Raw genomic sequence first — 13,145 nt, 5'->3', positions numbered from 1 at the left:
GGCCCTGCGGTCCCAGTTCGGCCTCCGCTCCCTCGGCACACACTGGCTCCCAGACGTGACCTGGCTGGGGTGACCTGGGCACCTCTTCCTCGGTGTGCTGCCCAAGGGGATCCGGGACAAATCCGCACTGGCTGCCACGAGTGCTGATGGAATATCGAGCACTGGGCACCCACCCACTACACTGTGACCTTGTGATGTGGTGCCGTGCAGCCACAGAACCTCTAGAGCTCTTCTCAAAAGGACCATCTAACCATTCCACAGCCACCTGCCAAGAGAGGCTGGGACTGTTTGATGGAGAAGGAGTTTAAACAGTGCTCCAGGCAAGCACCTGGGAAATAGCGCCAACCGCAGCTCTGGAAGTCCAAAGCAGCTGTTTCTACCCACTCTGCGAATAGCATGCGTGGTATAGAGTATTCCTTCTGATCCAGATCACAAACCACTGGACTAAGACCACTTCAGAGTCCCATTTTGGAGAGTTTTGTGTTTTTCTTTGAGATTTTTGTTGGTTTGGTTGGTTGTTTTTTTCCCCTGCTGAGCAGACTAGCTCATTTTGTCCAAGAGTCAGAATGTTACAGGGAAAGCAAAAGCACTCGAGAAAGCTGAGTTCTGGAGTTTGCAGTTCTTCCACAACATTGTGAGAACATCTATTACAAAAGACAGGTCAAGAAATTCAGATGAAATAAAAGCATGCAAATTTCAATTCTTAATACTGGATTTTGGAAGGGAATTAATTCTTCTGTACTGAAGGTGCCTCTCTAGTAAGTACAGAAGAGGACATACCTTCCCCCTTTTTAGAATAGGTCCCAACCATCCATTTTGCCTTCCCAGCATCATAAAAAAATACCATTTATATCATTTTTTTCTTCTGATGGTTAAAATCACAGCCTAGAATACTGTGGGGCAGAACAGACCGTGCTGCCTGCTCTGCCTCAGCAGTCAATGGTGTGTTTCTGTCTGGAGTTCAACAGCCTCATTCCTCCTTTGGACTCTGGTGCCGATCGCTCAGGGCCATTGACCAGGGCAGGCTTTCCATCTGCTGGTTTGCTCAGCAGTGCTGCACTGCTGCACGCTGGGGCAGCCAGGAAGGGCAGAGGCTTTAGGAAATCCCTTCCCAAGGCCAGCTGACGCTCAGGAAGTTCTCTGCTAGTGGACGTGCTGTGGCATCTACATCACCTGGCAAGGTCTCCAACATTTCCTGCATTCATCTTAGTTTCTGCTCCGCAGGAGAGAGTTGGCAAGCACTGGGTTTGAATAGCCTAGGCTATTGGACCATCATGTCATTTTTGTCACCATGGGCTTTGTCAGATACCTGCATAGTGACCATGGCTGCCAGTGATGGGTCACTATCTCCATGCTCATTAACAGGACAGGGATGAAAGTGAACAGTTGCAAGCTGGATGGAAATAGCAACTTGCATTTATTAAACGTTTTGGCACATGCCAGCTCAGCTCTTACAGCACCTTCTGCCTTCTAGTAGTACTGGGGTTTCACATGAATCTTTAGTGTCATGCTTGGTTTTCACCTGCAAACACTGCCATGTGTTGTTTTCTGCATCAGGAGCTCTTGTCTCTGTAAAACCAGCAGCTGCTTTCTGAGTCTTTTGCTTTGTAGTTAATGATAATATTTTGTAGTTTCTCTCTTTCTCTCCCTCTCTGTTTTGGAGACCTGAACAATCTGATATCTTGAAGATGCACCAGGTGTGTATTCCTCTACCCAAGAATACAATATAGAAGAGAGGCAGAAGAGTGTCCTCGGGACACACATACAAATGCCATGTCCCAGGCAGTCCCAGCCATGTTTGGCAGTGGTGCTGCTGTAGCCTTGGGCTGGCTCAGTTCTTCCTGCTCAAATGTTGGGCTTGCACATTCCTTGCTGGGTTCTGCCCCACACCTTTGGCTGGTGTGAGGTCAGTGTGGCTGGCTAGAGTGTGGCCTTCCACCTTACCTGGTCCCCTGGCAACCCAGGCACCCGGGTTCCACCTTGGAACCCTGCCTTTGTCCAGGGAAGTCAGGCACTTGGGTGCTAGGTTTGGGGTCATGGAGTGGTGGTCAGTGGCCCTGATGCTGATGTTAGTCCCCTGGCACCCTAGAAACCATGGCTTGTGGCTGTGGGTCCTGATGTCCTGCCTTCCTGAGGTGCACTCCTGCCTGCTCTGCTTTGGGCCCCCCATTCAGCGGGCACGGCTTTGCCGTGACATTACTGGGGCCTCTGTCAATGACCCCAGACATAAAAAATGCCATGAGGCCCTTGTTGAGGCTGCTAAACCGCTTGCCTCCATCACTGTAGGTATGTCTTGGGACCCTAGGGACACCAAACCCAACAGAGATCCTACCCAAGGACCTCTGTCCTGAGTGGTCCCTCCTTTCCACCAGGGACATCCATCCCAAAGGGGATCCCCACCCTGAACAGCACCCCAGAGCCTTCTGGGGTTTCCTGTTTCAACCAAGGCCCTCACACTGACACTGAGCAGGATCCCAGGAAGTTGGGGATCCTGGGGACCCACCCCAGACAAGCATCCGTGGGACTCACAACCATGCCAAGGTCTTCTCAGTCCTGATTTGGCATCTGGAGACCTTGGGGAATTCCAAACCTGCCTGGAACCCTGAGAATCACCCAACAGTGACCAAGGACACACTGGGGACCTCTTGACCCTACCTAGGACCTTAGGAATCCACAGGGACACCTGACCTTTCCCATTATTCCTTAAACCTTGATCAGGACTCCAGGAACCCGCAGAAATTCCCAGAATTTACTGGACCTTCCCATCCCTGAAACTCCAACTCTAACCCTGTACTGATTCTGATGTCCCTGTACTGATTACAGGGTCAGGACAGCGTGAGGAACTTCGGGACATCATCATGGATGCTATGTATTTTATAGAGGACCAAAAGGACAAGAGTGAGCAGAGTGAGGGACATGAGACATGGGGCAAGAGGGATAGGATGTGGAGGCCTTGAAGGACGATGGGGTGGAGGTGAAATACAGGATATATGAAGGTCTGGGAGCTGTAAAGGGATATTTGGGGAATCCTGAGGGTATATGGGTTTCAAGGTGTACAGCTTCTTGGGGAATTTGAGGGGATATTTGGGGATATATCTGACTTCAGGAGGGATATATGGAATCAAAGTGAGTTGTACAAGGGATCTGTGGGGTCTGGGAAAGGTTTATGGGGACCAGGGGGAGGACACATTGTCTTACCTGGACATTTGGGGCACCCCAGAACCCCTGAACAAGTCTCTGCAGGAAGCTGTCAACACTATCTGGACAAAGCTGAGCCTGCTGGGGAAAGGTACGGGACCACCCTGGGAATCTCTGTCCTAGAGAAACTCCCAGCGACCCCATCTAGACTGGACAAAGGCTGAATCCTGACAGCTCATTGACAAGGATGTGGGTCCCCAATGATGCCCAGTCTAACACTGCTTCCTCCCCCACCAGTTCCAGCCTGCATCCCACCCTGCGGTGAGTGCCCACCCCTCTTGTCCTCTGCTGTCTTTTAGTACATGTCCCAGTTCCCTGGGACCACCAAGTCTCTCTTTCGCAGGATTCCAGCCAGCTGCCCGAGTCTTCCAGTGTGCTACCTGCCGCTTCGTGGACTGTCAGTTTGCCCTGGACTGCCCAGGTATGGGGCCATGAGACTGTTGTGTTAAGGGTAAGGAACTCTTCCTCAACTTCCCCCCATTCTTAGGTTATTTTTGTACTACTTTTTATGTTTCGGTGGCACTTGAGTGACTCCAGTCACACTTTTGGTACTGATTGAGGCCAAATTGTCTCACTTTGCTTTTGAAGGTCTAGGCTAGAAAGATGCAGACTATGTGCTCAGCAAGGGGTGGTCATACATTGGGGGCAGGTAGCTTTTAGGATGGAGGTGTGCTCAGTATTATAATGAGATTATAGTGAGCAAAGTTGATCCAAAAGACAGGATTTCACCACAAGAATCTCTGGGGACTCCCTGCATTTCTTACCAATGGTCCCATGCTGAGGGCACCTGCCCAAGTGTTCACGTGCCCATCCCTGCAGCCAGCACAGGAGCACCCTCACCTCTGTCAGTGCATGTGCAGATGTGAGCTCATGAGCCTGTCAATGCTCCCAGTGCAGGACCTGTGGACCTACACAGATGAAACCATCGTGCTGCACTGCAACGTGCCTTTCCCCATCCCCACTGGCCTGCCCATCACCTGGATGTTTGCCCCAAATGTGAGTTGCACGTGGGCTTGCAAGGGTGTGAATAGACATTCTGAGGGGGACTGTTGCAGGTACAGGGACTGCTGCCACAGCAGCTCCTGTGCTAGAAGTAGCAGCTGTGTAAGCACACACAGGATGCTCCCTTAGGTGAAGGGTGCATGAGTAGCAGGCAGATCTGCATTCGCAGATCCATGTGTGCATGCATAGAATCATAAAATCACAGGATGGTTTGGGTTGAAAAGGACTTTAAAGCTCATGTAATTCCAATCCCCTGGAAGGTGTGCAGGGACACCTTCCACTATCCCAGGCTGCTCCAAGCCCCAACCAACCTGGCCTTGGACTCTTCCAGGGATGCAGGAGCAGCCACAGCTTCTCTGGGCACCCTGTGCCAGGGTGTCATGGGGAGAGTGGAAGCTTCAGACAAAATTTATTAAAGAAGCCCTGCTGCTGAGTCTGAGGGTCAGAAAGGATTCCTTTGTGTATTTAAACTCTTTCAGAGAGATGGGTTCAGATGAAGGTAAATTCTTCCTTAGCCTCAGAATCTGGCAATAGTTTAAATTTTAGGGATAATTTTGGCCCACAAGTCCTAATGATGGCAAATCAGATATATTTATAAAAATGAATTATTTAATAACAAAATGAAAAGGAAAAATATAACAGATGAAATATCTTAATCAGAATTACTTACTACACAGTATAAAACTAAAAGAACTACTAGTACATTACAGCATAACATAGAACAGTGCACTATATCAAGGTATCTATATTAAAGCTAGCAAAAGAAATAGTATTGAATAGGAGCCAAGTTTAACTTACCACTAAAATGACAATAATGTACACAGATTCGTTCACTTAACCCCTGGGGGATTAACTGGGAAATAGGTGTCCCTATTCATGGGAGAAACTCCACACATTTCCAGGAAAATGTATAGAAGCTTTCTACTTTGCAGAAGTTTGCTGTGGCTTTTACAGTTGCAAAGTGACTTACTGTCAGTCAGAAATCCAGCTTATCTTCCCCATCTCACTTCGACAGTAAGATGTTTATTGGCAGATGGGAGATGCCAGACCAGTGTTAAACCCATGGTGCAAAAATAACTCATTACAAGATACACTGTCCTGTTTGAGTTATCTGACTGGCTAACAAAAAACAGATAAGCTCTTGTGGGGGATGAGATGCTCTGCTGCACAGGGCCTCACCACACTCCCAGGGAAGAAGTTCTTCCTGCATGTGCAGGAAGTGACTTTTGTGTACATTCTGGTTGTGCATCCCTGGGTGCACACCCGTGTCGGATGGGAGGTGTGTGCACCTGCACCAGCAAGGGGTACAAGAAGCATTAAGGGGACGTGTCAAGCATGTGCAGGACACAGGTGCCTTTGTATGCACGGGTGCTGTTCCGTGTTCCTGGGGGTCCGGGCGGTGCTGATGTGTCCCCCCACACCCCAGCTGCGCACACAGGACATGACACTGTTCAAGGAGCTGAAGGGGAATCCAGAGAAGCCCTTCAGCCTGACCATTGAGGAACCTGCTCTGGGAACCATTGCCTGTCACCTGGGGGAACTTTCCAAGCCTATTATCCGCAAGTTCTTCTACCTCAATGGTGAGCCCAGACACCTGAGTGCCCTGGGGGCAGGGAGCAGCGTGGGGCAGAGTGGGATCTGGGACACTTGGGTCCACAGGAAGAGGGTGAGCAGGGTGCCAGGACGCCTGGCCTCATGGTGGACAGGTGGATTAGAGCATGTGTTCCCTGGTGCCTGACTCCTCTGGGAGCATGTGGGGTGGAGCAGGGACCCCCAGATGCCTGGGTTGCTGGGAACAGCAAGGTCTGTGGCTGGAGCAAGAGCTGCAGGGGCAGCTGGTTCCTGGCTGCAGGGCCCCCTGACCTGAGAGGCTGCATCCCCACAGTGTCAGAGGGAAGTGTGGAGGAAGAGAAAGGACTCCAGGCTGTGTTCAGCACTGTGCTGCACTGGCTCGATGACAAGACCCCCCTGCCCCACATACCAACCATGGGGCTGGCTCTGGCTGTCAGCTCCATGGCATTCGTTCTGCTGCTGGTGTGAGTACTCCTGACCTGGTGAGCTGTACTCTGAAAATCCCCATGCTTCAAGGGCTCTTCACAGACCAGCATGGGACTCCCAGTCCCCTCCGGATTTTCAGTCCCTTGGGATTCCCTGCAAGTACAAGGGGACCCAGGTATCCAAGGGTGGGCCAAAGACTGCCAGGACTCCTAAATTCACAGGACGCTCCATGTCTCCTGGGACTCCCTTTGTCCTCTGGCCCATTCCAGGATCTCCCTATTGCACTCAGTAGCACTCCAGGCTGCCTTTATTTCCCTCAGATGCCCTAATTGCCCCTGAAACCCTCCAACTTTCCCCTGTTTTCCCTAGAACCCTCACTGTCCCTTTGAGGGCACCAGTTACGCCAGTTGCCCCCAGGATCCCGTAACTTCACTCTGATGCCCATTAGTTGCTCTGAAGACCCCCCAGTTGTCCCTTGAGCCCTCCAAATGCCCCATGTGTCCCTGTTCCCCCCACATACACCCTAATGGGAATATAGGGTGTCCTCCCTGCTCCCCCTCTTTCTTCATTCCTCCTTCTGTCTCCCAGGGCCATCTGGCAATGCCTCTGTGTCCGCCAGACATCCCACAGATGTGGATATCAGGGTAGCTCAGAGGATTCCAAATCCCTGGATTCAGTGTAGGGGACTTCAGCATATGGATCCACCCCAGAGGACCAAAATTTCTGCAACTGCTTTTCTTGTTCTGGGTGTTTGAATGGGAATAGTCTGAAAACAGAAATAAAGAGTTCTGAAAACCTGGATTATGCTTGTGATAGAAGTACTGGATTCTTGGGCTTGCAGACATTAAAACCAGGTAATGGGCAGCATTTCCTTTCCCTGGGTGGACATTCCAGCTACAGTTGGAGCTGCAGAGCTGTCAGTGATGGTGATGGTGCAGGGTGGGGGAGAAGGGTAGTAACTTGCCAGGCTTCCTTCAGAGCTGCCTTAAGTTGGTCGAGAATCGATGAGACTGGTTGAGAAATACAAGGGATGAGTCCCTTGGCTGACCTTGCCCCTGACACCAGCAAGGGCCAACAATGGAACGATGTCTGGAGCAAAGCTGGCCAAAAATTATGGTATCAAAGTGGGATCTCAGGGCAAAAAGAGGAGGGAAAAGCATCTCTGCTTGCTTGGGATCAGCAGATGGACAGTGTCTTTCCTTCTCCCCTGAAGGGATGTCTCTGGCTGAACTTCACACCTCCAACTGCATTGGAGCAGACCTGGGTGAATATATATATATATAGAGAGAGAGCGAGCTAATATTTATGTTACTATCCCTTCTGTCATAACACTCCATAGTTAGTGCATTTATCACCAAAAGTCCTGAATCTGCTTTCCTGTTCCTTCCCTAAACTACACTATTTGTGAACCTGGATTGTGTAAGTTCTTATCCAGCTGGGCCAGACCATGTTGGTAAATTGCACTATGGGGAATCTGTGACCTCGCAAGTTCCCATTGAACAGCCAGACTTATCATGCCAGATACTGTATCAGATCTTCTACTTTTGTGCATTGCCTGTCCCTGCCATCCTTTCTGAGTGCCTTACAACCAAACTATTCTACCTTTGCATGTTTCCAAATTCCCTCTGTTCCCTCTGAGTGCTTCTCTAGAACCCCTCTTACTCATTCTCTTCACTTCCAGCTACTCTCAGATGCACTCCATTCCTATCCAGCTGCTTTCATATCCTCTTCATTCCCCTTGTTGTGCTCTCTTAGAACCCCTCTGTTCTTGCACAAACAGATCATCCCCATTCTCCCCCTTGTAGACTCATGTGCCCTCCATTTCCCTCTGTGTGCACCCAGATCTCATCTGTTCCCCTCCTCGAGTACTCAGATCTCCTCTGGTCGTTTCAGCATCTCTTTGGTGCTGACTTCTCTCCCCTGGGCAAGCTCACATCCCTCTTTTTCACAACAGGTGCCCTCAGATTCCCTCTGCTGACCTTCACCGATGCTCAGATCCTGCCATCCTTCTGTGGGTGCTCAGTTCCTATGGGTTCCACCATGATATGCCTCACCCCCCTCTGTGCGCACTCAGTCCCCTCCATTTCTCCTCCATGCATGCTTAGATCCCCTCTGTACATGCTCAGATCACTGTTGCTGCCCTCTATCCACCTGTTTTCACTTCATTCCTGGGTAGACACTTGCTTTCCTCTCATCCTGCGTGGCCACTCCCCAAAACCCAGTGCCCAGAGGCCACAACTGTTTCATCTGCCTTGCAGAAACCTTTCATCAGGCCCTTCAGCTGCTTCCTTTCAGGTTGGGACTGTGTCCCACTGGGGAGTTGAGACTTCTCCTGCTTCTCCCAGACACAGATCCCTCCACCACGACTCTCTGCCTGTGTCATGCACCCCAGAACGCATCAGCTGCTTCAAACACTGTCCCACAACAGTTTGCCTACCTGAGGATCTTGGGGCTGCTCTGCTGCCCCACCCAGAGCCAGGCTGAGTTGGACTGGAGCAGATTAAACAAGAGCCCCTTGACCTAGCAGCACCAGCTGCAGTGGCGGGAGGCAGGGGCAGACCCGTGTTTGCTCTCCACCTGGCTGGTGACTGTGGCATTCCAGTGTTTACTGAGCAGTACTCTTCAAAGTTAGCAAATACATTGTTCCCAGAGGAAATTCCTTGCAAGTCACTAAGCATTCACACAAGAGACCATTCCAATGATTCTTGCTGGCATGGGGATTATTTTCTTTGCAATCCAGAACCACAGGCACCTCCACCTCAGCTGGTGTTTTCTGTAGGCACAAAGGAAATCAACCTGATCTCTTCCAGCAGAAAAGGGGGGCAGGACCCACTCAGCCCGCCCAGTGCAGAGGGCACTACAAATCCCTCTGTGTGACCGGCCACTCTAGAGCTCTGCGCTCCGGAGGGCATTCCCACAGGGAGCAATGGGTGAGTACAGGGCTGGAAAGCGGGCGCTCCTTGCCACCAACGGGGAGAGCAAAGGTAGGGCAGCTCAGCAAGAGGGAGAGGCTCCATGCACTGGTCCTTGCACACTGATGGTGGATCGGGGGCACCGGTGCCCTTTAGGGGCACTTGCCACCTCTTTGAGCACCAGCTGCTCATCCCATCTTCTGGCTGACCCCAGCCAGGCCCCTGCTCCAGGGATCAGGAGGGAAACTTGGCTCAGGCAGTTGTTGGGTACTTTGCTGTGCCCAAAACTACCCAATGTTTGACTTGTCCACAGCAGATCAAGGGGAAAAGGCCAGGTTGTCTGCCCCTTTGGCAAGCTTTGCAGCTTGCAGGGAGCAGCCTGATGCTGCCCAGCATACTTGGTGCCCTCCTGCACCTCACAGGCTCGTGGTAAATGTGGTGCTGGCGCCATGGGAAGGACGATCACGTTTCTTCTTTTCTTCTTGTCCCTTTCTACCAGCTCGGTGTCTTCTGCTCCTTGCTTCCCTGCTCATCTTGGCTGCGCCAGGCCACTCTGTGCATATGCAAACCCTAAACACCTTCAAGAAATCTCCCTCTACCGATTCAGAGAGTGGTCTGAAGAGAACCAGTAGGTAGCATCCTATGGGCATCCGCTGTTGTGTGCCTGTGTACAGGACCCAGCCAGCTCTGGGTAGGGCAGGACCCTGAACTGTCCCTTAGCCCTGGCAGTGCTCCAGGATGGTGGAGGCGGAGGTGTACCTAGTGCAGACTGCAGTGCTCTGTGTATGTGTGTGTGTGTGTGTGCACTGTGCAGGCTGGGAAGGGTGGCTTTATGCTTGAAGGGGTCATTTTTCCCCATTCCCTTAGTCACAGGCAGGGGCTAGGTGCTCTTCACCTTCCTCCCAGCACAAACCCTTTTTCAGGAGACCCAAAGGAGCCCACTAGTGACCATATTCAGTCTCTTGGACTGATATCAGCAGAGCTCAGTGAGTCTGGGGCCTCTCACTGAGGCTGACTCCTTTTGGTCTTCCATATGGAAAAGGAACAGAGGGTTGAGGCCAAACCACTCTCACCTCCAGACCTCTCTGGAGCTGGTTATCCCCCAGGTGCTCTGGCCAGATGAACCTCCCTCCTGCCCAAGGTCTTGTCCTGATGCCCAGGCTTTTGTTCTATCCCCCTCTGTGCTGCCCCAGCTTGGCCCAGGGACTGCAGCGAGGTCCCAGTTCGCAGCCCCAGTGGCGTCTACATCATCCAGCCCACAGGACTGCACCCCATCATGGTGTACTGTGAGATGAGTGGGGCAGATGGGGGCTGGACCGTCATCCAGAGGAACCGGCAGGACACGGATATCACCTGGGCTGAGTCCTGGAGCACCTACAAGCATGGCTTTGGGAATGTGCACACTGAGTTCTGGCTTGGCACTGAGTACATCCACCAGATCACCAGGCAGAAGATCTACCAGGTCAGGTTCGTCATCTGGGATGCCGCAAACAACATGAAGTTTGCAGACTACAACCTGTTCAGCCTGGACAACGAGTCCCAGGGCTACCGGCTGAGGCTGGGAGTGCACTCAGGGACAGCAGAGGATGCCATGGATTCAGATAATCCCAGGAAAGTGCATAACAACATGAAGTTCTCCACAAAGGATCGGGATCAGGACACTTACAGAGGGAACTGTGCCTCCCGCTATGGGGGTGGGTGGTGGTACTCAGCATGTTACTCTGTGCAGCTGAATGTCAGGGGGAGCCTGACATGGGGCAACCTGTGCCAGGGGAACTGCAGAGCCTCAGCCATCCTCATCAAACCAACTCCATACCACTAGAACTCCTTCCCCCTTCTGTCCACGCAGGGCACATGACCGGGCCAGTGCCCTGCTGGGGCCTGTTTGATGATGGGGCCCTGGGGGTGAACAGGGTTGTTCCTCTGTATAAAGAACTGCTTTGTTTTCCTCCTGTCCTGAAAAGTAGCAAAGCTCCCAGCTCTGTCTCTGGCCATTCACCTGTGGTGGATTTTGGGGGAATATTAGTAGAATGCATCTTTATAAACGCTGCAGTATCCAAGCATGCTCCTTCTGGGGAGAACTCTGTGCTCAGAAACCTAAGACCCTCCTATCAGCATGGTCTTACTCTCTTTTTGCTTTGTGAGTACAGATGTTTTCAGCAGAAAAATATCCATCATTACCAGCTAACCTGATCTAAGCTGTACTGAGCCCAGGGCAGGCCACATTGTCAACACATCCTTGCTGTAGTCTGTGTTCATCCTGCAGAATAAAATCACTTTCACACCTGCATAGTGTCCTTCATTTATTTGGGAACTCCTTGCAAACTCCGTTTCCTGCCAGAAGCATGCCTGAGGCTTCTGGTGCAGTAAGAAAAAGTTTTCAAAGGAAATTTTTTTCATACAACTCGAGTGAGGAATTACAGACAAGACTTCCACTTACAGAAGAGGGTTGCATTCCAAGGTGGAGATCTTCCAAAAAGGGAATGTAGCATCGCATGGCCAACAGCAAGCAGAGGGTGCGAGGGAAGCATCAGGTCAGTTCAACCCTGCCAGCCATGACCTGGAAAGCCAGGCCAGTGTCATCCTGCCTCATTAACCTTGTGAACGCTGGGAGGGAACAGGGAGAGTGGCTAGGCAAGAAAGGAACAACAGTACTGCAAGGCCACATAGCACCACATGGTTGGTCTGTCTGGGCCAGTGTGAGAGCTGAGACAGCCTGACATGGTAGGGATCCCAGAATTTCAAGATTCTGGATCAGCTTGGGTCTGTATGGACTTGCTCCAGTGTGGTGATAATTCTGTGCACTGGACAGCTCAGCCGTGGACATGGTACTTGGGATATGGTCTCCCTATGCTGAGCAGAGGGAGGATGTTGGTCTACTGGTGCTGATCAGAGCAGGAGATGTCTCACTGGCTGCACTTACAGGTTCACAGAATATTCTGAATTGGAGGGGACCCACAAGGATCATCGAGTTGCAACTATTCTCTTTCCAGCAGAGACCCAGGAATGCAGCTCAGGGCTGGCTGCTGAGTGGAATGCTGTTTACCAGGGGCCCCAAGCCTTTGGCCAGCCTCTCCCCTTCTGTTAGGTTGTGCATCCAGGCTGGAGCACCAATGCCTTTTTAAACCAGCAGACGTATCTCTTAGTCCAGAAGTGCTACTCTCAAGTAAGCTCCAACTGGGAAGCCTTTCTCAACCAGCAGCACCCTCATATCTCCATCTCCCCATGCAGCAGTGCTGCCCACATGCAGGTGCCTCCAGGGCTGCCAAAGAATGCTCCTTGAGAACTCCATAGCTCCTCAGGAACAATGCACTGCCATAGTTCTGCAGGGTGCCCTGGGACCTTGGTCACAGACCTTGGCTCCGGAGTCCCATGTTGTTCAGCATTCCCAGCCACAAACCTTCCTTGAGTTCAGCTTTCCTTCCAAATACTGAGGAGAGGAACTGTGGGTTCTTTCAAGCCCCAAATTCAAACTTCCCTGTATCACGAGGGAGCTCCACAGACACATTCCGTGTCTGCAGCAGGGAATGATGGGACTGACTTACCCACATCACTCACACTCTCAGGGAGCCCAGTGCCCTTTCCATACTTAAGGTTGTGATGGTTTCTTCCCTTTCCTAGCAAAAGCAACCACCCAGCCATGGACAGGGGCAAACTATGAGTGAGGGTTTTGCATGATCAGGGCTTTGCTGGCCCTGTTGGCTAATTGTAGCCTTACAGGCACAGTCCAGAGTGCAGTGGCTGGAAGAAGTCATTGGAAGGAATATTGCCTAACACACTTACTTTCCCCCAAGTCTGCCATCCTGAAGACTGGACAGAGTGATCCCCCAACACCTGTGTGCAGGTAGACACGAGGCAGCACAGTCTGGCTCCAGCGTTTATTGCAGCTGATTCCTCCCACCGTGGATAGCAGAGCTGTGGGGTGTGCGAGGCCTGGGGAGGGAGCAGGGCCTGAGCAAAGCAGGGTTCACTGACTGCAGGGGAAGGGAATAGGCACCATGTCCCCCTCCCCAGGATGGGAGCGGGTGCACCCAC

General features: G+C 51.6%; 1 protein-coding gene across 1 annotated transcript; it reads left to right on the top strand.

Moving 5' to 3' along the window:
- The first annotated feature begins 9,077 nt into the window (after positions 1-9,077).
- Positions 9,078-11,368, top strand: LOC104691135 (fibrinogen-like protein 1-like protein). The gene is made up of 3 exons (XM_010402548.2): positions 9,078-9,128; positions 9,610-9,738; positions 10,304-11,368. Exons 1-3 carry the CDS (start codon positions 9,125-9,127, stop codon positions 10,930-10,932), a joined length of 762 nt encoding a protein of 253 aa, XP_010400850.1. The 5' UTR covers positions 9,078-9,124; the 3' UTR covers positions 10,933-11,368.
- The last annotated feature ends 1,777 nt before the right edge of the window (positions 11,369-13,145 follow it).

Source organism: Corvus cornix, chromosome 19 (assembly GCF_000738735.6).
Source record: "Corvus cornix cornix isolate S_Up_H32 chromosome 19, ASM73873v5, whole genome shotgun sequence".
Lineage (NCBI taxonomy): Eukaryota > Metazoa > Chordata > Aves > Passeriformes > Corvidae > Corvus > Corvus cornix.
Note: the sequence above shows the minus strand (reverse complement) of the source record. Positions and strands in the feature narration are given on the sequence as shown.

Coding starts and splice junctions, on each gene's coding strand:
- LOC104691135 (XM_010402548.2), top strand. Junction 9,739..10,303: donor GAGTGGTCTGAAGAGAACCA/GTAGGTAGCATC, acceptor GTGCTGCCCCAG/CTTGGCCCAGGGACTGCAGC.